Source organism: Cetorhinus maximus, unplaced genomic scaffold, assembly GCF_964194155.1.
Source record: "Cetorhinus maximus unplaced genomic scaffold, sCetMax3.hap1.1 HAP1_SCAFFOLD_723, whole genome shotgun sequence".
NCBI classification, from domain to species: domain Eukaryota; kingdom Metazoa; phylum Chordata; class Chondrichthyes; order Lamniformes; family Cetorhinidae; genus Cetorhinus; species Cetorhinus maximus.
Genome location: NW_027596665.1, coordinates 145,528 through 171,650, shown reverse-complemented (window position 1 = coordinate 171,650; position 26,123 = coordinate 145,528). Strand labels below are relative to the sequence as shown.

General features: G+C 47.0%; 2 protein-coding genes and 1 pseudogene across 2 annotated transcripts; 1 reads left to right on the top strand and 2 right to left on the bottom strand.

Moving 5' to 3' along the window:
- LOC144674606 (uncharacterized) lies at window positions 1-15,069 on the bottom strand. The gene is made up of 2 exons (XM_078535879.1): window positions 14,173-15,069; window positions 1-916 (listed from the first exon to the last, which is right to left on the bottom strand). The coding sequence occupies exons 1-2, from the start codon at window positions 14,917-14,919 to the stop codon at window positions 221-223; spliced, it is 1,443 nt and encodes a 480-aa protein (XP_078392005.1). The 5' UTR covers window positions 14,920-15,069; the 3' UTR covers window positions 1-220.
- LOC144674607 (uncharacterized) lies at window positions 4,176-26,123 on the top strand (annotated as a pseudogene).
- On the bottom strand, window positions 17,121-19,655 carry LOC144674605 (uncharacterized). The gene is made up of 2 exons (XM_078535878.1): window positions 19,602-19,655; window positions 17,121-18,642 (listed from the first exon to the last, which is right to left on the bottom strand). The coding sequence occupies exon 2, from the start codon at window positions 18,531-18,533 to the stop codon at window positions 17,412-17,414; it is 1,122 nt and encodes a 373-aa protein (XP_078392004.1). The 5' UTR covers window positions 18,534-18,642; window positions 19,602-19,655; the 3' UTR covers window positions 17,121-17,411.

The following is a 26,123-nucleotide window of genomic DNA, read 5'->3' as shown; positions in this document are numbered from 1 at the left end:
TTTTTCCATCCATACAGCATTTTATTTTATGATCCATATGAAATGTGCAATAGATATTCGCAACAAGCCTCAAAGAGCATCAGCCCACTGGAAACAAAGTTGTGAGACCGGCCAGTCCAGCAGAAAGGGATCCTCCCACTTCACCAACTGTCAGGATGAACATGGTTCAGTTCTGGATGTGATTAACAGCAGCAATAAGATCAGAATCCAATCGTTGTGATCACTTGTGAGCACGCTGGTGTGTCTGCAGATGGGATGACTGAGTGAATCCCTTCCCACACACAGAGCAGATGAAAGGCCTCTCCCCGGTGTGAACTCGCTGGTGCCTCTGCAGGCTGGATAATCGAGTGAATCCCTTCCCACACTGAGAGCAGAGGAATGACCTCTCCCCAGTGTGAAGTTGCTGGTGTAGCAGCAGGTTGGATGACTGGGTGAAACCCTTCCCACACACAGAGCAGGTGAACGGCCTCTCCCCGGTGTGGACTCGCTGATGTGTCTGCAAGTTGAATAACCGAGTGAATCCTTTCCCACAATGAGAGCAGGTGAATGGCCTCTCCCCGGTGTGAACTTCCTGGTGTGTTAGCAGGTTGGATAACTGGGTGAATCCCTTCCCACACTCAGAGCAGGTGAACGGCCTCTCTCCAGTGTGAACTCGCTGGTGTCTCAGCAGGGTTGATGAATCACTGAATCTCTTGCCACACTGAGAGCAGGTGAATGGCCTCTCCACTGCATGAACTCGCTGATGTGCGTGCAGCTGCCATGAACCACTGAATGCCTTCCCACACTCAGAGCAGGTGAATGGCCTCTCCCCAGTGTGACTGCGTTGATGAATTTCCAATGCAGACGGGCATCGGAATCCCTTCCCACAATCCCTACATTTCCATGGTTTCTCCATGGTGCGAGTACCCTTGTGTCTCTCCAGGTTTGACAATCAGTTGAAGCCTCGCTCAAACACACAACCCCTGTGCGGTCTCCCCGGCTGTGAAAGCTGCAATGTTTCTTCAGACTGTATAACAGTTCATAGCTCCTTCCAAAGCCAGTGCATTGGAATACACTCACTCGGGTGTGTGAGAATCGGTGCTTTTCCAGTCACACTGATGTTTCAAATACTTTGAAGCAGACATAACAGACAAATATTTCTTCTAGGTTCAAAGGCTGCTGATATTCAGATCCCGATGAATCGAGTGGCTCTGCCAGATCTTGACGTGACCTTTGGTTTGAGCTTTCTGACTGCAAATCATCCCCTTCTAACGTCCTGTAAAAGGAGTTTACAAAAGTCATCACAGAAAGTCTGCGATAGAAATTCAGAACAGACAATTCTAGTTTCTATGGAACATTCTTTCCCCTCTCATTCCCCAAAAGCTGTAAATCTCCATTCCCAACATGCTCCCTGCATTTTGAGCTCTCAGGAATGTTCAGACAGATTCAAAATGTTAGCTCTGTTTCTCGCTCCACATATGCTGCCAGACCTGCTGAGTTTTTTGCACCATTTTCTGTTTTTACTCCCTTCATTCTCACTCTGTTATATCTCATTTATACACTCCCAATTCTCCTGAAGGAGCCAAAAAGATTGTAATACTTGATTAGCGATACAGAGGGGATTTGAGGAAGAACTTTATTTAGACAGCGAGTAGTCATGGCCTGGAATTCGATGCCTATGAGGATGGCAGAACCGGAGATGATCAATGGTTTCAAAATGAAATTGGATAGGGAGTTGAAAGAAAAACTTTCAGGGGAACGAGGATACAGATGGAGAATGGGACTCACTGGATTACTCTACAGAATGTCAGCATGGATCTGAGTTTCCAATTGGACACCATCTGTGCTGTAATGAGTCTATGACCGGAAATATATAATGCAGCTACAGTATTATTACAGGACTAGAAATAATAATAAATGAACTTTAATACAGAATAATAAATAACTAGACATTTCTCTGTTGTTACGATCCCTGTGGAAACCAATAACCTTAAAATATACAAATTCCCAGACAACCCCAACGGAATAAACAGAAGGACAAGGTTTTATTTTTTAAAAACGATGCCGGTAACAATCAAACTAAATTCAACATAAATGAAGCCTGCATTAACAGACAAATAGCATTTCAATAGACCGGATAAATATGACTTTAAACAGCTGGAGCATCAGCCTGGTCCACAAAATCACCAGCATTTCCCCCCTCAGCATATTTGGCACTAATTCCAGTTACAGATTCCCGCAACTCTCTGTATTTCCCAGGGGAAGGAAAGAAAGTGATTTACTCACAGATGTTAGACCGAGGAAGAAGTTTTAATGTTTATGAACCTAAACACAAATGCTGTGCCGTTTAAAATCAAATTGCATTGGAAGAAAATGAGGAGAAGACATTTTACACAGTCCCCTCCCCACTCCCATAGCTGGCAGCCCAGCACGCAGGCGCAGAAAGCGCTTTCTGTCCGGAGCAGGCGCAGTGCGGCTGTCGTCAGCGGTCGCTCTCGATCTCTTTTTGGAGAAGCCAGTCGCCGTAGACAGAGGGGGAATTCGCTGAGCGGCTTCTCGCTCTGGCCGGAGCCGTCAGCCGGTTGCCTGGAAACTTTGGCTCGAGGAGGTTCGGGGGATGGGGAACAATGGGTGGGGCTACCGTGTCCGCGCGCCTGGTCTGCAAACTGGAACCCGAGGACGTCACCGCGGAGCACAGTCAGTCCTATTGGCTGATTCAGGCGTCACAATGATTCAGAGGAGCGTTCCCAGTTCACATTGAGAGCACTGGACTTGATGGTCAAACTCTCTCCACCGAACACGCGCTCGGGTTACTCTCCCTCATTGTGGTCGGACCGAGGTTAACCAATGGGAGGAGCTGGACGACCGGAAGGTGGATGGTCCTCCAACCAATCAGAGCGCGGGCACTGTCGCATTGCCGACACGGAGCTTCCCCCATTGTTTGAATGCGGATGTTGGACAATGAGCTTTTAAACCTGTCCGTTACTGCCCAGCAAAGCTGCTGATGCTGCTTCTCTCTCTGAATGAGGATTTAGCTTCTCACACACGAAAACTTTCTCCCCAGTCCCGTGTCAAATATCTGTGAGTAAAACACTTTCTTTTTCTCCCCCTTTCCATTTCTTTTCTAATTCTGGGTTTAAATTGTTGACCTGCAGGAACTGAAGGGAAAGGAAGAGGGTGCAGACTGTGGAAAGGTTGACCCAGGTCTCTCTTTCTCTCTCGCTCTCTCTTAAAGACATTGACACCCTTTACTCCCTCAGCTTGACACATTTATTTGTCTGGCTAAAAGGATAGCCTCTTTCCTAGTATTTCCAATAAAATAGGCGGATTCCCCAGGAGATGCCTGACATTTAAGCTGGCAGTAAACTAATATAGGGCAGAGATATGTCGAATGTTTTTATATGGTAAATATTTGATATATTTTTTGTTGACCGATAATAACTTTCATTTATAAATATGTCTAGTCTTGTAATATAGTACTCTAGCTACCGTTATATATTTCCAGTTATCGAGTCATTACAGCACAGGAATGCATTCAGCAACTCAAGTCCATGCTGACTCTCTCTAGAGCCATCCATCCCATTCTTCCTCTCTACCCCGTTCTCCTACAAGTTTATTTCCTTCAAGTGTCCACCAATTTCATTTTGAAATCACTGATCATCGCGAGTTCCTCCAACCTTGTAGGCAGTGAGTTCCAGGTCATGCACATTCGCTCCTAAATAAAGCTCTTCCTTGCATCCTCTCTGTATCTTTAATCAAGTAATGCCAGTGTATATTATGCACATTTTAAATCCAGTAATGTATACATATATATATAGCCTGCATAATGATTTCAAAGGCCCCTGTGCCCTGGACAGGAAGCAGTGCACATGGATCTGCTGATCAGCATGAAATGGCACCTTCAGGAGATTTGGGAGGTACAGCAAAGTGAGAATGGAGGGACTGTGTGTGGGACAGAGAGCTACTGCTTCTGGGGAATATGAGAGAAAGAATGTTCCGTAGAAACTAGAATTATGTGTTGTGAATTTTTATCCTGCACTGACAATGATAACTTTTGTAAACTCCTTTTACAGGATATTAGGAGAGGACTTGTATCTGGGAAACTCAAACCAAATATCGCATCAAGATCTGACAGAGTTATTGGATTCATCAGGACCTGAATATCATCAGCCCTTTGAATGTGGAAGGAGAAATGTTCCCCTGTTCTGTCTGTGGGAAAACATTTCAAGCATCAGTGTGACTGGAAAAGCAATGAGACACAGACAACTGAGTGACAGTGCTCCAGTGCACTGACTGTGAAAAGAGCTTTAAACAGTTATACAGTCTGAAACAACATTACGCCATTCACAGCCGGGAGAGATTGTACACATGTTCTGTGTGAAGATGAGGTTTCAACTGAGCGGTTAACCTGGAGGGACACAAGGACACCTGCACCATGGAGAAACCGTACAAATGTGGGGACTGTGGGAAGGGATTCTGCACCCCATCTGCGCTGGAAACTCATCAACGCATTCACACTGGGGAGAGGCCTTTCACCTGCTCTGAGTGTGGGAAAGCATTCACTCAGTCATCCACCCTGCTGAAACACCAGCGAGTTCACTCCGGGGAGAGGCCTTTCGTCTGCTCTGAATGTGGGAAGGGATTCAGTAATTCATCTCACCTGCTGACACACAAGCGAGTTCACACTGGGGAGAGGCCATTTATCTGCTCTGAGTGTGGGAAGGCATTCACTCAGTCATCCAACCTGATGATGCACCAGCGAGTTCACACCAGAGAGAGGCCATTCACCTGCTCTGAGTGTGGGAAGAGATTCAGTGATTCATCTGCCCTCCTGACACACCAGCGGGTTCACACCGGGGAGAAGCCTTTCATCTGCTCTACATGTGGGAAGGGATTCCCTCAGTCATCCAACCTGCTGACACACCAGTGAGTTCACACCGGGGAGAGGCCTTTCATCTGCTCCGAGTGTGGGAAAGGATTCACTCAATTATCCCACCTGCAGACACACCAACATGTTCACAATGGGAAGAGGCCATTCACCTGCTCTGGATGTGGGAAAGGATTCATTCAGTCATGCAACCTGGTGATGCATCAGCGAGTTCATACCAGGGAGAGACCGTCCATCTGCTCTGAATGTGGGAAGGGATTCAGAGATTCGTCCACCCTGCTGAGAAACCAGCGAATTCACACTGGTGAGAGGCCATTCACCTGCTCTATGTGTGGGAAGGGTTTCAGTCAGTTATCCAGTCTGCTGAGACACCGGCGAGTTCACAAGTAATTACAGGAGTTGGGTTTTGCCGTTATTGCTGCTGTTAATCACATCCAGGACTGAACCATGTTCATTCTGACAGTTGGTGAAGGGGAGGATTGGAGATGTACTAGAATGGTGCCAGGGATGAAGGGGCTTGGAGGAAGATTCGGTCATGGTTTTCAACAGAAAATTGGATCATTATCTGAAGGGGAAAAATTGACAGGATTATGTGGAAAAGGTAGCGGAATGACACTATGTTCGCTGCTCTTGCAGAGGGCTGGCACAGACACAATGGGCTGAATAGCCTCTCTTCAGTGTTGTAACCATTCCATCATTCTAGAACACCAGCGAGATGATTTTATTCAACACAGCATGACAGTGGGTCGCACTCTTACCTCTGAGTCAGGAGGTGCTGTGTTCGAATCCCCAACCCAGAGACTCAAGCCCCCAGAATCCACGGCTGACACCTCCGGTGCCAGTTATGAGGGAGAGCTGACCTGTCGGAGGGACCGTCTTTCCAGTGAGACATTAACCCGAGAACCCCGTCTGCCCTCTCAGGTGTATGTAAAAGATTCAATGGCCACAATTGGAAGGAGAGCACGAGGGGGAGGAGATCTCCCCTGGTGTCCTGGTGCCTGATATTTATCCCTCAATCAACATCAGTGAAAACAGACACTCTGGCCATTGCCGTCTGTGGGAGCTTGCTGTGCACAAATTGGTTGCCACGTTTCCTACAGTGTGACCACATTTCAGAAAGCGTTTCATTGGCAGTGGAACACTTTGAGACTCCCTGAGGTGGTGGAAGGTGCTATATAAATGCAAGTTTATTTTTAAATCAACACGCTCCTATTCTTACAGGCAGATTGTCCAGCAGGAGCAGGAGCCAGCTGACCTGAGGCTGGGGGGAGGGGCAGTGCAAGAACTCCCAGTGTGGACCAATCTGCTTCCCTCCAGAAGCCACTGAATACATTGTGGGAACTGGCTATTTAAAGGGGATGCCTTATCTTACTCGTCTGAGAATCCACCCCTTTCCCCCTGTGAAATACTGGCAGACAATAGATTTTGGGGCTGGTCAATGTACTGAGAGTATCTCTGCCATTGAAGATGTTTGTCTGTAAACAATTGATCTCACAAATTAATGGATGGATTTACTGAAACTTGGTACACCGACCATGCAAGAACTGTCCTATCTTTGGTGTAGTTCCGGATCCTGGAATTTTTTTGAAGGATCCGTTCATATTGGGAGAGCTGGAGAATTGACTTTTTCTTTTCAATTGTTGTGGTTTGTTTTATTTCGAATGGCGATTGCTTTGGAATGTTGTGGATTGTCTCCGCTGCTGGGGTGGAATTTATCACAGCTGTCAAAATATCAGCAGAGTTTTCAGAGCAGGTTGTTGGCTGTGGATTAGCCTAAGGCTTCCTCGGTCTTAATAAAAACGTTTATTTTTTCAGCTTGTCCTTACAGAGAATGTTTTCATCCCTGTTTGTTTGTCTGTCTGTCTGTAACAATATATCTTAAAAACTAATGGATAGATTTTAACAAAACGTGGTACACGAATAGGCTATGGCCATAGGAAGAAATGATTAGATGTAGTGAACATGCAAACTGGATCCAGGCACTGGATTTTTCATATTCAAATACTGGGCCCTGTTTTCTGCACACAAAAGGAATTTGTTCCAAGCATTTTGCCTTTTTAATTAAACAGGAGTTTGGGGGACAATTGTTCCTTGATGCATTCCCCATGGCAACATCTCAACCAATCAGAATTGACTTGCCATTTCTGAATTTGAACAAAAGCTTGGGGTAACTGTTCCCTGGTGCATTCTCCATGGCAATGCCATGACAACCAATTAGCACCCTGTTTCTCAGACAGTTTAAACTGTTGTTCCCTTTGACATTTGGTATTCTTGCATCTATCCTGATGAGTGCAAGACGAAAAGCTTTGACAGCATGTCTCTTTTTTCAGCAATATTCAAATATTTAAAAGGATTTGATAACATTAGGAGATTGGTTGAAATAACATTTTTTTCTCCCCAACAATTTATTGTAAACAAGAACAACAAATTGGCTGAAAAGTCACATATGCTTGCGCTAGCAAATTGGTTAATTTTAGTGGTAAATGTTCACGATCCAGACCATTTCCGTATTGAAAAATAAGTTATGTACATGTAGTTAAAAATTCTATTTATGAAATCACACAAACGATCGTTTCTGCTTACTGCGCAAAGGTAAAGGATTGTACAGGCATCAGCTAATCCCACACTCCCAATAAAGTATATAGTCTGGTGTCAGCTGATTATATAATCAGAAAAATGCTGAAAGTAATCTTATGACATCATCACAATAGAATGTGATGACATCAGCGGATTACACAATGGAAAGGTTTGATGTCAGCTCAATCTTAGACATAAGTAGTGTAATGGGAAATGTACAGAACTGGACCAGTTTTCTTCAGTCGACAAACTCTGCTGCCCGTTTCCCAACTCACACTCAGTCCCGTTCACCTATCTGTCACAGCACCCGCTGTGCTCACTGACCAACACTGGCTCCCACTCAAGCAACACCTCGATTTTAAAATTCTCTTTTTTTTCAAATCCCTCCCCAGCATCCTTTTTTCAAATCACCACATGGTCTCACATCCCCCTCTCCCCATCTCTGTAATCTTCTCCATCCCTAAAACCCTCTGAGATATCTGTGCTTCACTAATTCTGGCCTCTTCAATATCCCCAATTTCAATTGCACAACAACTGGGGGCTTTGCCTTCAGCTGCCTGGGTCCCATGCTCTGGAATTCCCTCCTTAAACCTCTCTGCCCCTTGATCTTTTGTGCTTCTTTAGGAAACTCCTTAAAACCAAGCTACTGGTCATCTCTTTATGTGGCTCGGTGTAAAATTTTGTTTAGTAATGGCACCTGTGAAGCACATGATTAAAGGTGCTATACAAATGCAGGTTGTTTTTGTTGTTGTGGTTTAATTATGTTCAGCGGAGGTTGCTATTGTTAAGCAGTCAAATGCTTTCTTGCTGCCTCCTGAGAGAGCGACAGGAAGGCTGTTGACTACAATTGGCCATGCAATCTTCAATGTTTAAATATACAGAGGATTGGAGACATTGTTATGTCGGTCCCTCAGAACTAAAGAGAAACTTGTCTCTTTAAATATATATACCAGGAAGAGGCTGAAATGAAATCTGACCCTTTTAACCTGCACAAAGACAAGAAGCTCAGATTCACAGGCTGCATGAGTCCATTTGGCTCATCATGCCCATGCCATCTCTTTGAAAGGAATTTCTGATTCATCCAACTGCTCTCCTCTTTCCCTACAGCCCTGCAAATTCTTCCCTTTCAAATATTTACACCTTGGAAATAAATAATTGAATCTGCTTTCAGGCAGATCAGAACAACTCGCTGTGTGAAAAAAATAAAATTTACATAGAAACTAGGAACAGGAGTAGGCCATTCGGCTCCGCCATTCATTATGATCATGGCTGATCATCCAACTCAATAGCCTGCTCCCACTTTCTTCCCATACCTTTTGATCCCTTTCGCCCCAAGAGCTGTATCTAACTCCTTGAAAACATACAATGCTTTGGTCTCAACTACTTTCCGTGGTAACGAATTCCACAGGCTCACCACTCTTTGGGTGAAGAAATTTCTCCTCATCTCAGTCCTAAATGGTCTTCCCCATATCCTCAGACTGTGACCCCTGGTTTTCGACCCCCCCACCATCATCTCACCTGGATCCTTTGCCAATTACCTTAGAGGGACTCACTTTCTGTTAAACAGCCTGCCAATTCCTTTCACCCACTTTCCCTAAAGTGCATAAATCTAATCAAAAGTCCAGCAAAATCAAATATTTTTACTGATAAAATTAATGTAACAGAACATGGTTTAAAAAAACAAAATTACCTGGGGATCAAAGACAACCAGAGTAAAAGGATGTGCACAATGTTCTGGATCCAAATGGTTTCTTTTTGGCCCCTCTGTACCCTGTCCTCATGACTCCCCACTTTGGACACAGGAGCACTGAACCTTGGGGGGGGGGGGGGGGTCACATCACCATCTCTCCCTCCCTGATTGGCTGGAGGCCCATTTCCCAGTCATTCCTCCAGCACCCTCCTGTCTCTCTCTATTAGTGCGACGTCAGTGGCAGTTTCCCAACTGGGCCACAAGCCCTGTTATTCTCAGCTACATTGAGCCTTCAGCTCCATCGCCTGGCTGTCATTCACATGCGCAATAGAGAGACAGAAAGGCGTAGGAACTCAAATGGGAACTCGAAACTTTGGCTCTAAACCAACACTGTAACATTTGTCAGTCCTGTATGTGTTTTTTATACTAGGGTTTTTATTATTAGATTTAGGTGCTGGAGGCAAAGGGTGGGGGCTTTTAAAGGGTAACTTTCCCTTTCTAAATCTGTATTGTCTATCGTGTCAGCAGTGGCTCAGTGGATCTCACTCTTACTTCTGAGTCAGAAGGTTGTTGGTTCCAGTCCCAATCCAGGGGCCCAAGAACAACAATCAAAATTGACATTCCTGGTGCCAGCACTGAGAGAGTGCTGCACTGTCAGAGCTGCTGTCCTTCAGACGAGCAATACACCAAGGCCCTGTCTGCGCTCTCAGGTGGGCGAAGAAGAACCCACAGCCACTATTTCGAAGAAGGGCAGAAGAGTTATCTCCAGCAGGGACTGGGAGAGAAATCCTGGGCCCCGGTGCTTTTCCTGTTTCCAGGCTCTCAGGCTTCTCCGTGCAACAGAACTTTTAAGGGGCCAGAGAACGAAGACTGAATGGCTCACAGTTGTATCTGTTTGGTCATCAGCAAGTCCGAAGACTCTGCTGATTGCTGCTTCTCACCACAATATATTTTCAATATCTGCAACGCCCCATAACTTTATCACGATATTTCTAACCTCAAAAAACTCAGAAAAAAACAGCAAGATGGAGTGGGATAACAGGTAACTGGACAAAAGGATAAGATTGAAGTATATGGAAAAGACTCTTGTGAATTATGTGCAGTAAAACAGGTTACTGATTCACTCTGAGCTCAATCTGCACTCCTGTCCTGGTGATCTCATCCCACAAATCCTGCTCACAGTAAACTTTCACCAGCAACAAAATAAACAGAACTCCAGCCAGGATTCCACCCTCTGTTCGCAAGATAATTATAGATGACAAAGGCCATCGAGTCCTGTTCATCTCACCTATCTCCATACACACATATGTATTAGGAGCAGGAGTAGGTCATTCGCCCCCATGAGCCTGCTCCGCCATTAGATAACATTCTCTACATTTCACCAATGACTACAACTCAAAAGTGCTGAATTGGCTGGAAAGTGATTTAGGACATTGTGAAAGGTGCTATATAAATGTAGGTTTTGTCTTTCTTTCATTATAACTGCATGCAGTGGGCAGAGTGACAGTAGCAATGGTGAAAGTGGAGGCCCAATGCTGATTATTTAAAGATAATTAATCACTGAGCAATCAACTGATGTTAGCAAAGTGGCTACATTTACAAAAACAATTCAAATCTGTACCTAATCTACCCCCAAAACCCCTCTAGCTCCCCTGAACTCCTCCAACCATCCCCCCTTCTCCACCAAACTTCCCTGACCTCCCTCCAAATTTCCCCCAACCCCTTCCAAACTTCCCCAAATCCCTCCAACTTCCCTCCAAACCTTGACCTACCCCTCAACCCCCTCCAAACTTTCCCCAACTCCCAAACTTCCCCACAACCCCTTTCAAAACCTACCCCCAACCACCCCTCCAACCTACCCACATCCCCCAAACCCCCTCCCACATCCCCCAAACCCCCTCCAAACTTCCCCCAACCCCCTCTAAACATGCCCCCCCTTCCTCCCACCCACCCCTCCCCCCCACCCCCTACCCACAACAGCATCCAATTGGTTGTAAAATTACAGGGATTTGACTGACTATTTCTCAAGCAGGAAAACTCTCAGTTTCTGCTGCTGCTGCTTCTCACCTTCGGGCAGCTTTGTGGTTTCCTGGCAGGCTTTTCAAAAAAATTGGAATTGCAAAGCTGCCTGAAGTTCGAGGCAGCAGCAGCAACTCGTGAAATTGACCTGACACTGACAGACTGGCTTCGAAAATATCAGAACTCTCAGCCTGACAGATCTGTTTTTTAAGCTGGTCTGTCAGGTTTGTAGCTCTGGCTGCTCAGTGAGGATGATGCAAAACTGTTTGAAACAATGAGCCCAGACCACACCTACTCACCTCCCCCACCCATAACATCCCAGGCCCTGCTGTTTGGCACTGTCTGAACCCCACTCTCCCGGGCCTTGATCCCTGGTGTCTTGGGCCAACATTTATCCTTCAGTCAACATAACCACAAACATATCATTTGGGTCATTATCACATTTCTGTTTGTGGGACCTTGCCGTGTGCAAATTGGCTGCCGAGTTTCCTACATTACAACAGTGACTACATTTCAAAAGTGGCTGTAAAAGGCTTTGAAACATCCTGTGGTTGTGAAAGGCGCTATAGAAATGCAAATCCTTGTTTCATTGTCAGCAAATTTGGACACATTACACTCAGTCCCTCATCTAGATCATTCATAAGGATTGAGACCTCATTTTGTGTATGAACCTCCTGGTTGACAGCTTTCCGAATGCTTTTTGAAAGTCCAAATACACCACACACAAGATGAGGAATTATTTGTTTTAAAAACACAGCGAGTTGTTACGATTTGGAATCCACTGCCTCAAAACTGACTGGAAGTAAATTCAACTGTATCGTTCAAAAGGGAACTGGACAGATTCTTGAAAGAAAAAGAAAATTGCAGGGCAATGGGATTAATTGGAAAGAGCCTCCAATTGCCTCCTACTGTGCTCTATGAGCCTCATGTGCATTTAAAGGATCTTCAATTGTGGGTGACATATTAAAGCAATCAGTGCCTCCTCTTCTCTGTATGTTTAGTTTAACACTTCAATCTCCCCTTCACATTCTCTGAAGTGGCAGATGGAGTTTAATACAGGGAAAGTTGAGGTGATGTAATTTGGCAGAAGGAACAGGTAGAGGCAACACAGATGTCATGGCACAGTTCCAAAGAGTGAGCAGAGACAGAGGGACCTGGGGGTTCATGTGCAGCGATCTTTGAAGGTGGCAGGACACAGTGAGAGAGGAATTAGCAAAGCATGTGGGATCTTGAGCTTCAGAAATAGAGAGCTTGGGTTGGATCTTGGGTACCGAGGTGGGTAGCTTGGATCTGGAAATTTTCCAATTGCCGGACCTGCCTCGATTTAAAGGTTCCCAAATGTTGTGATCTTCACTCGGGGGCGGGGGGAGGGGGGTGGTGCTTTGAGGTGGGCGGTTATGGATGGAGTTGGTTGCTGTGCCACTGGAATCGGAGCTTAGGCGGTTAACAGGATGCCCGAGCAATGAGGTGGGCTGGTTAAAAGGCCTGCCTCCATCTCTGGGACTTTATCCCAGTTGCATTGTAACCTTTTGGAATCTCTGGTCCTCGCCAGTGGCACCCACATGCCAAGAGAATGTTTTAAAAATAAATTAATAGACACGATTATTTGGAATAATTGCCCACCCACCAGGGGCAGCAGCCCAACACAATTCCTCCTCACTAATTGCAAGTGAGCCAATTGCAAGCCCCCATTCCACCCCAAGGCCCTTATGTACTCCATGCCCGCTCATGCCAACTCTTGCCCTGGCATGGATCCCCCATCGCCCCTTTTACCCTACATCCCAACTCACATTATTCACTATGGGCAGACCCCAGGAGCCAGGTTGAGATTAATTAAAATAAAGTTCTAAAAATCTAAAACAGCCTTCACTATTTTTAAACAAAACTCCCATTCTTGCAACCTTATTCAAAACTTTTGGTTAATCTCATATAAAAACCAACATACTTCTGTCCATACCACTTCAAAGGCAGCTAAACCCTTAATGGTCTCTTTAAGTTGTCAAAGTGTGGACTCAGAACAGCTGCTGAGATGACTGTAGGTTTTGGAAGTCAGCCAAGCATTCATAAATAGCCCTTAGGGAAATGCCAGCAATTACTGAAACTGCTGGGACTGATGCTACATTGTACAGCCAACTATCTTTTTCACTTACACTGACAGCTGCAGACGAAGTCAGGAGAGCAGGGGATTTTAAAAAAGACTTTCAATCATGACAGTTAAACAGACCCTATCCACCCAACAAGAGTCTTTACGTCTACTCCATAAAGTCGTGACTTTCACACTATGAGTTAACTCCCTTGCAGAAGGCAAAATGGTGCCTGTTTGAACTCAGTGCTGAGTTCAGATGGCTCTGCTGAGTTCAGGTTCAACTTGGGTGTGAATCAAGCCCTGCCCCTGTCCCCTACTGGCAAAAATTGGATCTGTGAAAAATGGGAGTGGGACTTCCGCATCCGGGTCCCACCCACAATTTTTGAAGGTAGGTGAGTCTTTCTGACTCTGAAAATCCAGGTCATTGAGTAAAAAAGCAGGGAAGTGACATTGGACCATCATAAAGCTCTGATACTCTGAAGCCAAAATGGACATGTCCAGGCATTGCAACATTTTTGAATCCAACTAAATGCTGAGGTCACGAGCTTTCTGGTGAATTCTCCATGGCAACGACTTGACCAGTCGCAACTGACTTGCCAACTAATCAGCACCCTTTTCTCACATAGTATAAATAGTTGCTCCCTTTGAAATTTGGTGTTCTTGTGTTTGTCCTGATAAGTGCAATATGAAAACTTCAAGAGCATGTCTCTTTTTGCAGCAATAAATGACCTTCATCAGCTTCTGTGGAACATTTCAGTGGAAATGTGCACTTCCAGACCACTGGAAACAAAGTTGTAAGACTGGCCAGTACAGCAGAAAGAAACCCTTTGACCCTCCCACTTCACCAACTGTCAGAATGAACATGGTTCAGTCTTGAATGTGATTGACAGCAGCAATCACAGCAGAATCCAACCCCTGTAATTACTGGTGAACTCGCTGGTGTCTCAGCGGGTGAGATGACCGAGTGAATCGTTTCCCACACATGGAGCAGGTGAACGGCCTCTCCCCAGTGTGAACACCCTGGTGTCGCAGTAGGGTGGATGAATCACTGAATCCCTTCCCACACTCACAGCAGATGAAAGGCCGCTCCCCAGTGTGAACTCGCTGGTGTGTCAGCATGTTGGTTAACTGAGTGAAACCCTTCCCACACATGGAGCAGCTGAATGGCCTCTCCCCAGTGTGAACTCGCCGGTGCTTCTGCAAGATGGATGGATCAGCAAATCCCTTCCCACACTCAGAGCAGGTGAACGGCCTCTCCCCAGTGTGAGCTCGCTGGTGTCGCAGAAGGTTGCATAATCGACTGAATTGCTTCCCACATACAGAGCAGTTGAATGATTTGTCCCCAGTATGAACTCGCTGGTGTATCAGCAAGCTGGATGAATCACTGAAACCTTTCCCACATATGGAGCAGGTGAACGGTCTCTCCCCCGTGTGAATTCGCTGGTGTGTCCGCAGATTGGAAGAGTTAGTGAATCCCTTCCCACAATCAGAGCAGGTGAACGGCCTCTCCCCGGTGTGAAGTCGCTGGTGTATCTGCAGGTGGGATAACTGAGTGAATCCCTTTCCACAATCAGAGCAGGTGAACGGCCTCTCCCCAGTGTGAATGCGGCGATGAGATTCCAGTGCAGATGGGGACCGGAATCCCTTCCCACATTCCCCACATTTGCATGGTTTCTCCATGGTTCAGGTGTCCTTGCATTCCTTGAGGTAAGATGTTTAACTGAAGCCTCATCCACAAACAGTACACGTGTTCGGTCTCTCCTGGCTGTGAATGGTGCAATGTTTCTTCAGTCTGTGTATCTGGTTAAAGTTTTCTCCACAGTCAGTGCATTGGAACTCTCGCACATGTGTGTACACGAGCTTCTTGGTGATTTTCCAGACACAGTGACGTTTAAAATCTGTTGAAGCAGACAGAACAAACAATCCTCTTTCTAGTTCAAAGGCTGATGATATTGAGCTCCCATAAATCAAGTCAGGTCTGGCTGAAACGCTCCAGCCCAGGCAACATCCTGGTGAATCCCCTCTGCACCCTCTCCAGTGCAATCACATCCTTCCTATAGTTTGGTGACCAGAATTGCACACAGCACTCCAGCTGTGGCCTAACTCACATTGTATACACTCCAACATAACCTCCCTGCTCTTATATTCTGTGTCTCGGTTAATAAAGGCAAGTGTCCCACATGAGCTGGGGTGGGGTGGAATATCTGGTGTTAGTGATGGTGTGGATATGTGGTCAGAAACTTATCTTGGGGTTAAATCTGACACCAGGATTGTGAACAGTGTGGTTGAGCCTCAGACAGTTCCCAGGGAGAGGGATGCACACGGCCGTTATGGAACAGAATTTTCCAGGCTGATCAAATCCACAAGGGAGACTTGGCCAAACTATCACAATGATTTTTCTATTTGCATTTATTACAAGGAGGCTTGTGCACTGAAGTCAGAAGTAATGAGTCCACAGCCACCTTCAGAGATTTTAAAGATTAATTTAAAGTATTTATTAACAAAAGAAGAAAAAACTTAAGCACACACACACACAAAATCACGGTTACACAGTTACTTAATCTAATAGCATTTCACAAAATTCATACTTAACCAGACTACCAACTACACACTTCCTTTAAGGCAACAGCCCAAATAGATTCCTAATTTATAAAGACATTCAATACTATTACCACAAGCACCCACTCGACAGTGAAATTCCAACGGCTTTTAACACAACCTTGGTTACTGGAACAGCAAACTTCTGGAGGGTAGCTAGAGGCTTCCCCCCTCCAAAGTCTGTTTCACACGTTGCACCTTTCAAGTTCTCACATGGCCATACCCCACACAACCTCCCATCCTTCTTTAAATATATTTTATACCTTTTGATTTGTAAATCCCATTGTTTCTCTTTCAAAGTTACTTTTCCCAGAATATAAAAATCTTTCACGTTGTTATTATGGCCAGCACTTCTGGGAAAAACGAATGCAATCACTTTGCCTGACTTATCTTGTCAGTTGTAAACATTACACCATCCCTTTGAAAATCAAACAACTCCTTCTTTATCTAAACATATAAATTACCTTCACACCTTATCCACTGAGACCTCATTCCAGCTCACTCATCCCCATTTCAAATGCTTCTTTTACACCTCACTCCTTTGATAATTTAAACCTTGCAGTCTAATTGTCTTTAGTTAATTAAATTAGCCACACACACACAGAACCATAAGCTTGTTTCACAATATCCCACAATAATATCAGAAAAAAATCTGATAGTTCCTTGACAATTCAAAGTGGTGACTGAAGACAATAGCTTTGGTCTTCCCAAATTTTGATTGGAGATAATTCCTGCTCATTCAGTACTTGGTGTCAGATAAACAGTTTGATAATTTAGTAACAGTGGAGGAATGGAGAGGGATGGTGGTGAGGTAGAGCTGGGCATTGTCAGTGTACATGTGAAAACTAACACGGTGCTTTTGGGTGATGTCACCTAGTGGCAGCGGGTAGATGAGAAATAGGAGGGGCCAAGGATAGATCCTTGGGGGACACCAAGTTCAAGGACTTTGTGGAGAAAAGGGAGTTTGGAGATGGGGTGGTAGTTTGTAAAGATGGTGGGATAAAGGTTTGTTTCTTCTCAGGAGGGTGATGGTGGTGGATTTTAAGGCAAGAGGGACAGATAAGAGAAAGAACCGTTAACAATATCAGCTAACATAGAGAAAATGGATGGTCAGCAGTTTCGTGAGAATAGGGTCAAGGCAGCAGAAGGCAGGTCTCATTGACAAGATGAGCTCTGAGAGGGCAAGAAGTGGGAGAGGGGCGAAACGGGAGAAAAACAGGTTCAGGGCAAGGGGCAGGGGGGAAGCTTTAGAAAGAGTTTGGCCCGGTGGGCCAGTGGAAGGAGGGAAGCAGCTGATCGGATTGTCTCAATCTTAGTGACAAAGAAGTTCCATGAGCTCCTCACACTTGTTGTTGGAGGTGTGGATGAAGGAGACAGAGGAGAGGGAGAGCACTTCAAAAGGAACTAATTTGTGTTAGAGATATTAAAAAGACTCAACACAGTGCAAGTTTAACACAAAGCTGATTTATTTGACTTTATCCAGAATATTAATTGGACTGGAGTTTATTAACATCAGCAGAAACAGACCAAATGGACACAGTTCAGTCATGGATGTGATTAACAGAAAAACCCAATCACTTGTGAACTCGCTGATGTTTCAGCAGTTTGGTTGAGGTTATGAATCCCCTCCCACACTCGGGGCAGGTGAATGGCCTCTCCCCAGTGTGAACTCGCCGGTGTCTCAGCAGGGAGGATGTGGTTGTGAATCCCCTCCCACACTCGGGGCAGCTGAATGGCCTCTCCCCAGTGTGAACTCGCCGGTGTCTCAGCAGGGAGGATGTAGTTGTGAATCCCCTCCCACACTCAGAGCAGGTGAATGGCCTCTCCCCAGTGTGCGTGCGCTGGTGTGTCAACAGGATGGATAAGCGAGTGAATCCCATCCCACACTCTGAGCAGGTGAATGGTCTCTCCCCATTGTGAATTCGCTGGTGTACAATGAGTTGAGATGATTGTCTGAACCCAGTCCCGCAGTGAGAGCACCTGAACGGTCTCTCATCGGTGTGAACACGTTGATGGATCATCAGGTCCCCGGAACTTTTAAAGCACTTCCCACAGTCTGGACATTTGAAAGGTCTCTCGTCAGTGTGAACACTCTGGTGATTCAGCAGGGTGGATGCGTTAGCAAATCCCTTCCCACACTTGGAGCAGGTGAATGGGCTCTCCCCAGTGTGAATTCGCTGGTGAACAGTGAGGTGAAATAATGTCTTGAACCCAGTCCCACAGTGCGAGCACCTGAATGGCCTCTCATCAGTGTGAACACGTTGATGGGCAGTCAGTTCCCGGGGACTTTTAAAGCACTTCCCGCAGTCTGGGCATTTGAAAGGTCTCTCGTCAGTGTGAACTCGCTGGTGTGTCAGCAGGGTGGATGACCGAGCAAATCCCTTCCCACACTCGGAGCAGGTGAACGGCCTCTCCCCAGTGTGAACTCGCCGATGTTTCAGCAGGCTGGACGAACAAGTAAATCGCTTCCTACACTCAGGGCAGGTGAATGGCCTCTCCCCAGTGTGAATTCGTTGATGATTTTCCAGCTCTGATGGGTAATTAAATCCCTTCCCACAGTCCCCACATTTCCACAGTTTCTCCCTGTTGTCACTGCATTTATGTTTCAACAGATTAGATGATCGGTTGAAGCCTCGTCCACAGACAGAACACGTGTACGGTTTCTCCCCACTGTGAACGGTGCTTTTTCCTTCCATGTTCAACTTCCGATGATATCTGGGTGACGACAAGCTGGGCAACTCTGTCAGATCCTGATGTGATGTTTGGTTTCAGTTTCCCAGCTGCAAATCCTCCCCTTCTAATACCCTGTGAAATTGATTTAAAACAAAGAAAAAGGAGTGAGAGAGAACCCACAAAAACAGGTTGTGAAATTGAGCTGAATGAATCTGGTAATTTGTGGGGCCGGCACCAGGGAAAAGTGACCATGAAAACTGCTGGATTGTCATAAAAACCCAACTGGTTCACTGATGTCCTTCAGGGAAGAGAATCTGCCACCCAGTCTGGGCCTACACAAGGCACCTCGATGGGAGAAGACAGGAAGAGAGAGAAGGGTTGGGGTGGGAGAGGGAAGGGTTGAAAAAGAGGGATTACAACTCAACCAGAAGTTTGACAGAAACTCAAAACCCTGAACCTCCACCACCTAGAAGGGCCAGCTCACCACCACCTTCTCAAAGGCAACTAGGAATGGGCAATAAATGCTGGCCCATCCAGCAAAGCCCACATCCTATGAATGAATGAAAAAAACATAAGGTATTAGCTAATCATAAAAGTATCACAGACACAGATTTAAGATTTAGGGTAAGATCTACAGGGGGAATGTGAGGAAGAAATTTCACACATTGAGTGTTAATGACCTGGAACTCAATGCTTAAACTCAAAGACTGATAATATCCAGGTCCTGATGAATCGAGTGACTCGAGTCAGATCTTAATGTGATCTTTGCTTGGAGTTTGCTGTGTGTAAATCCTCCCCTTCCAATCCCCTGTAAAAGGAGTTTCCAAAACCCATCCCCGTCAGTCCAGGATAGAAATGCACAACATTCTCTCCTCCTGCTGACAGGGATGACTGCGCATGCGCCATGCTACACATTAACCCCGCTCAAGATGGCGGTCGTTAACCCGGGCCTTTTGCTGGAGACGCGATCCCGCAGCCTTCGCCCCACAGATAGTTTCTTACTTTGGGTTCAGAGCCGCATCGAGTGCTTACGAACCCTCCCCATCCACCCACCGGCTCTATTTTTCCCTCCACTCCGCTCTTTATCTTACCTCCTGTGGATCCGACAAACAAGCTACTGTCCACCGCCATTACACACACTGCGCCTGCTCCGGATCACTGTGCCGGGTGGATTGACGGAAACTCCGGACCAATAGGAAGAGGGGGCGGAGCTGTAGGTCCGATCGTGAGCGTGTGATCCTACAACCAATCGGAGTGAATGAGGGGCGGGGCTGAATCCGGATGTCCCTCATTGGCTGAAACCCTGCATCATTTTGAAAGCTGATTTGTCTCAACCTCCAGGAGAAAACTGGACCTTTCTGTTTGTGGCTTTAAAGAGATGAAACCCTGTGGGTGTGAAGCATACGTTTCAACATTTGTTAATGAAATGTGGGAACATGATGAAACAATGCTCAAACAATTCATGGGCTGACTTAAATGAATAACTGGGGAGACATGGAGTGTTAACATTAAAACAAGGAGAGTCCCTGTTTCCAATAAGTGATTTGGCAGAAGGGTTAGGACAGGTTCAGGAGGAGGGTGGGCAGGGGGGCATGGAAGCTAAATGTGCAACTGCTGACCCCAGAGAACATTGAGGAGCTCAAGAGGGATTACAAAGGTTGGAGAACCGTGAAACCCCTCTTTGAGTCCCTGACACACTGGTGGGAAGTGATCAAGGGAAGCATTAAGAGGTTTTTCATCCGCAAAGGCACCCAGAAAGCTAGAAAGGAACAGAGGGAAATGTCCCGACTCCAGGAAAAGATGCAGAATCTGCTCCGGCTGCAGTCGATGGGGGTCGATGTCAAGGAGGAGCTCCAAGAGGTGAAGGGCCAGCAAGCCTCGCACTTTGCCTCGGAGGCCTCCAAGATCATCTTCCGTTCCAGAGTCCGCTCCGTGGAGCAGGATGAGACGTGCTCACGTTTCTTCTTCCAAAAGGTACACAGAGAGCGCTCTGTGATCAGCAGCCTGAAGGAAGAAGACGGCTCAGTAAAGTCATCACGGTCCGACATTCTGAGGATCAGCAAATCCTTTTATGCCGGACTGTATGACGTGAAGCCCACGGACAGCACGGCCTCCCAGTCCTTCCTGTCCTCTATCACGGAGGTCTTAGACCACAGTACGCGGGAGAGCCTAGACAAACCGCTAACTCCTGACGAACTGACTAAGGCCCTCGAGTCCTTCGAGAAGAGTAAAACCCCCGGAAGCGACGGCCTGCCGGCGGAGTTGTATTCGGCTCTGTGGGACTTGATCGGCCCAGACCTGCTAGAAGTGTACGAGAGTATGCTCCTGGCCGGCAGCATGTCAGAATCCATGAGGAAAGGCATCATCACCCTCATCTACAAGCACAAGGGGGAAAGGGAGGAAATTAGAAATTGGCGACCCATTTCACTGTTGAATGTGGACTATAAGATTCTGTCCAAGGTCATCGCCAACCGGGTCAAATCCGCTCTGGAATTGGTGATTCACCCTGACCAGACCTGCTCTGTGCCAGGCAGGAAGATCTCTGACAGCCTGGCGCTGCTCAGGGATACGATTGCCTATGTACAGGACAGGGGTGTGGATACCTGCCTCATCAGCTTGGATCAGGAGAAGGCCTTTGACAGAATATCGCACACCTACATGGGGGATGTGCTCTCCAAAATGGGCTTTGGGGAGGGAATTCGAAATTGGATCCAACTGCTCTACACTAACATCAGTAGCGCAGTCTCAATCAATGGGTGGGAAACTGATAGCTTTCCGATCAAATCTGGAGTCAGGCAGGGCTGTCCTCTCTCGCCTGTCCTTTTCGTGTGCTGCATAGAACCCTTTGCCGAGTCCATCAGGAAGGATCCGGGCATAAGAGGAGTGACGATCCCAGGCAGTGGAGGCACTCAGGTAAAAGCCTCCCTGTACATGGACGACGTTGCCGTTTTCTGCTCGGATCCGCTGTCGGTGCGCAGACTGATGCACGTCTGCGACCAGTTCGAACTGGCCTCGGGAGCCAAGGTAAATCGTGGGAAGAGCGAGGCCATGTTCTTTGGGAACTGGGCTGACCGATCCTTTGTCCCCTTCACTGTCAGGGCTGACGGCCTGAAGGTGCTGGGGATATGGTTCGGAGGGACCGGGGCATGCGTTAGAAACTGGAAGGAGCGAGTGGCTATGGTGAAAAGGAAACTGGGCATGTGGGAGCGACGCTCCCTCTCCATTGCGGGTAAGAACCTGGTCATCAGGTGTGAGGTACTCTCGCTGTTGCTGTACGTGGCGCAGGTCTGGCCCATTCCACACTCCTGCGCGATGGCGATCACTCGAGCCATCTTCCGCTTTATCTGGAGGTCGAAAATGGATCGTGTCCGCAGGGACGCGATGTACAAGCCTCTAGATAAAGGGGGAAAAAACGTGCCCAACATCGCCCTCATACTGATGGCCACCTTTGTGTGTGGCTGCATCAAGCGGTGCGTAGACCCTCAGTACGCAAACACCAAGTGTCACTACGTGCTGAGGTTCTACCTGTCCCCGGTGTTGCGAAGGATGGGTCTGGCCACGCTGCCGCGGAACGCTCCAAGTAGTTGGACCGTGCCGTACCACCTGTCCCTGGTGGAAAAATTTATGCAGAAAAACACCTTTGACCACAAGTCCATCAGGCAGTGGTCAGCACGTAACGTCCTAGAGGCCCTGAGGGAAAAGGAGAGGGTGGACCCTGTGGGATGGTTCCCCGAGCAGACTGTCAAAGTCATTTGGCAGAATGCCTCATCGCCAGAACTTTCCAACAAGCACCAAGACGTAGCTTGGCTGGTGGTGAGAAAGGCCCTCCCCGTCAGATCCTTCCTACACGCCAGGAGTCTCACCCCCTCTGCACGTTGCCCTCGAGGTGGCTGTGGTGGGGAAGAGACCGTTGTTCACCTCCTTGTGGATTGTGCCTTTGCAAAGAAAGTCTGGAGAGAGATGCAGTGGTTGCTGTCGAGGTTCATCCCGAGCAGTTCTGTGACACAGGACTCTGTGCTCTACGGGCTGTTCCCAGGGACACACACCGAGACAAACATCGACTGCAGCTGGAGGATCATCAACTCGGTGAAAGACGCGCTTTGGTCTGCCCGAAACTTGTTGGTCTTCCAGCACAAAGAGTTGTCCCCGACCGATTGTTGCGGACTGGCACAATCCAAAGTCCAGGACTACGTGCTGAGGGACGCACTAAAGCTTGGGGCAGCTGCCGCCAAGGCGCAATGGGGAAGGGTCGCTGTCTAAGACCTTTCTACCACAGCGCACCGAGAGACTGGGAACTGTTTAGAGCCCCTCGGGCTGTACAGATCAAAATGAAAGGCTGTAAATGATTGTAATATTGTTTGTACTGATGCACCTGGTGATACATTTTGTAAAAGTTTAACCTGGATTGTACCCTTGTAATGTTGTTTTTGAAATGGTTTTGAATGTGATTGAAGATTTTTTATGAATAAAGTAGGACAGGTTCAGGAGAATGTCATAATTCAGAATAACACAGACTCTGAAGAAGAGTCATACGGACTCAAAACGTTAACTCTGTCTTTCTTTCCACAGATGCTATCAGACCTGCTGAATTTTTCCAGAATTTTTTGTATTTCTTACAGACTATAAAGGAACAGCTGATCTCAAAGATAATCTTTTGCAGTATGTGTGGAGGGGATCAGCTGAATCAGGTTTAAAGGGGTGAAATGATATTTTTTCTAGATTGGACAATCACATTAAAATCTGCAACTCAGATGGGACCATGGATTATTGCAGATTTCCATCGGTGCATTATTCCAGGAAGCCTTAAAATCATACGGACAGTATTTCAGAACCAGGGTTCCAACTACACGGGGGCAACGGGCAATTTCACCCCAGAAAAGCCCGCAAAAAATCAATCACAGAGACAGCCACTATAAGAACAACATTTGTTGGAAGCAGAATCTATGAGCAGGAGCTCCTCCAGTCGCAATGCAGAATCCCAGCTGCTGGGGTGCTGGGTAATTGTGAGTGGAAAATATTTTTTTTGTGATTACTTTGTGGTTATGGGATTGAAACTTTGACCATAGACCAATCAATAAAGATCAGAACCAAATGATGAAGAAACACCAATGCACGGAACTTCCATTATACAGCAGAAGGAAGGGGAATGGGCATTTGTGAAGAATTCACAGCAAGTTAGTAGAACATGACTTGCCCTAAACACATTTCAGCTGGCTTGAGATATGTTTAAATCACTTCGAGAAATGGAACATGGCAGAGCACCCATTTACTTGGATTTACGTGTGATTTTTCTTTTTATTTGTTCACAATTGGGGAGCAGAAAATTGTTTTCGTTCTCTATTTTGTGTTTCAATGGCACCGCCGATACCCACAATCTCCTGCGTGAGTGAAAGTGCCCGAGTCACTGTACAGGAGCCCAACGCGCAGGCGCAATGCTGATGTACCTGGAGCATGCGCAGTGTCAGTTTGCTCAGAGCCCTGGGAGTGCGGGAGACGCGAGTGAGAGTCGCTGAGGCGGAGGGAGGAGCGGTTCTGGGAGCCGGGGTGGGGAGGATCCAGAAACACCCGGTGGAGGCCGCAATCCTGGATCACAGCCTCCATGACCCGTGTTTGCAGCTCCGGGGCTTCTTCCCGGTGACAGAGCCGGGTTCAGGGGAAGAGGCTCCGGAGCGGGAGGTTCAGAAACTGCGGGGAGACCGCGGGCCGTCCGGGGGCTCAGAAACTGGCGGGACGGACTCAGGGTCCGGGTAAGACCCACCCGGGAGGGTCCCCCCTCCTGTGTCCCGCCCGACGGCAGCTGGTGTCCCGCCTGAGACCCTGAATCAGAGACACAGGAGCTGGAGAACTGAACCCAGGCAGAGGAGAGGGAGGGAGAAAACTGGGAGTGGAGGAAAGAAATGGTGGGGATGGTGAGATGGGTTTGGATTTCAGCCCAGGGAGGAGGGAGAGTGTGTGGGGAGATTTACAGCTTTGGGGGAACAAGAGAGGAATAAATGTTCCATAGAAACTACAATTGTCTGTTCTGAATTTCAGTCCTGGATTTAAAGCGATGACTTTTGTAAACTCGTTTTACAGGGTATTAAACGGAGGTGACTGGCAGACAGAAAACGCAAAGCAAACATCACATCAAGATCTGTCAGAGGCACTGAATTCATCAGGACCTGAGTATCATCAACTTTTGAATGTGGAAGGAGAAATGTTTGTCTATTCTGTCTTTGGGAAAGGATTTCAAACATCGGTGTGACTGGAAAAGTCTCAACACCTGAGTGAGAGTGTTCCAGTGAACTGACTTTGGAAAAAACTTTAAGCAGTTACACAGTCTGCAAAAATATTGCACCATTCACAGCGGGGATAAACTGTACATGTGTTGTGTGTGGACAAGGCTTCAACTAAGCGTCCAACCTGGAGAGAGACAAGGACCCCCACACCATGGAGAAACCATGGAAATGTGTGGACTGTGGGAAGGGATTCAATTTCCCATCCCAACTGGAAGTTCATCGGCGCAGTCATGCTGGGGAGAGACCGTTCACCTGCTCCATCTGTGGGAAGGGATTCACCCATTTGTACAACCTTCGGACACACCAGCGAGTTCACACTGAGGAGAGGCCATTCACCTGCCCTGTGTGTGGGAAGGACTTCACTTGGTCATCCCACATTGTGACACACCAACTTGTTCACACTGATAAGAGACCGTTTACATGTTCTGACTGTGAGAAGAGTTTTAAATGCAGAAAAGATCTGCTGATACATCAACGTATTCACACTGGGGAGAGGCCGTTCACCTGCTCCGTGTGTGGGAAGGGATTCATTCAGTCATCCCACCTTCTGACACATCAACTTGTTCACTCTGATAACAAATTCTTTAATTGTTCTGACTGTGACAAGAGCTTTAAAAGCAAAAAGGATCTGCTAACACATCAATATACTCACACTGGAGAGAGGCCATTCACCTGTACCAACTGTGGGAAGGGATTCAGCCGTCCATCTGCCCTACTGAATCACCAGCGAATTCACACTGGGGAGAGGCCGTTCACCTGCTCTGACTGTGGGAAGGGATTCATTAATTCATCCAACCTTCTGATACACCAGCAACTTCACACGGGGAATAGACCGTTCACCTGCTCTGACTGTGGGAAGGGATTCACCCGTTCATCTAACCTTCTGACACATCAGCAGGTTCACACTGAGGAGAGACCGTTCACTTGCTCCGTGTGTGGGAAGGGATTCACTCGGTCATCCAACCTATTGAATCACCAGCGAGTACACACTGGAGAGAGGCCGTTCACCTGCTCTGTGTGTGGGAAGGGATTCACTCAGTTATCCAACCTGCTGACACACCAGAGCATTCACAGTGGGGAGAGGCCATTTACCTGCTCTGTGTGTGGGAAGAGATTTTCTCATTCATCCTATCTGCTGTAACACCAGCGAGTTCACAGTGGGGAGAGGCCGTTCGCCTGTAATGCCTGCGGAAAGGCATTCACTCAGTCATCACGCCTGCGAACACACCAGTGGGTTCACAAGCGACTGCAAGGTTTGGATTCTACTCCTGTTGATGCTGTTAATCATACCAGGACTGAACCATGTTCATTCTGACTGTCCTGACCTGTTGATGA

What these genes read in the sequence shown, in the direction of transcription:
- LOC144674605 (XM_078535878.1), bottom strand. Translation starts at nt 18,533, where the DNA reads ATGGAAGGAAAAAGCACCGTTCACAGTGGGGAGAAACCGTACACGTGT.
- LOC144674606 (XM_078535879.1), bottom strand. Translation starts at nt 14,919, where the DNA reads ATGGAGAAACCATGCAAATGTGGGGAATGTGGGAAGGGATTCCGGTCC. An exon ending in ACCCGCTGAGACACCAGCGA is followed by an intron (nt 917 to 14,172) that starts GTTCACCAGTAA and finishes TCAAACCTGGAG; the next exon opens with AGACACAAGGGTACTCGCAC.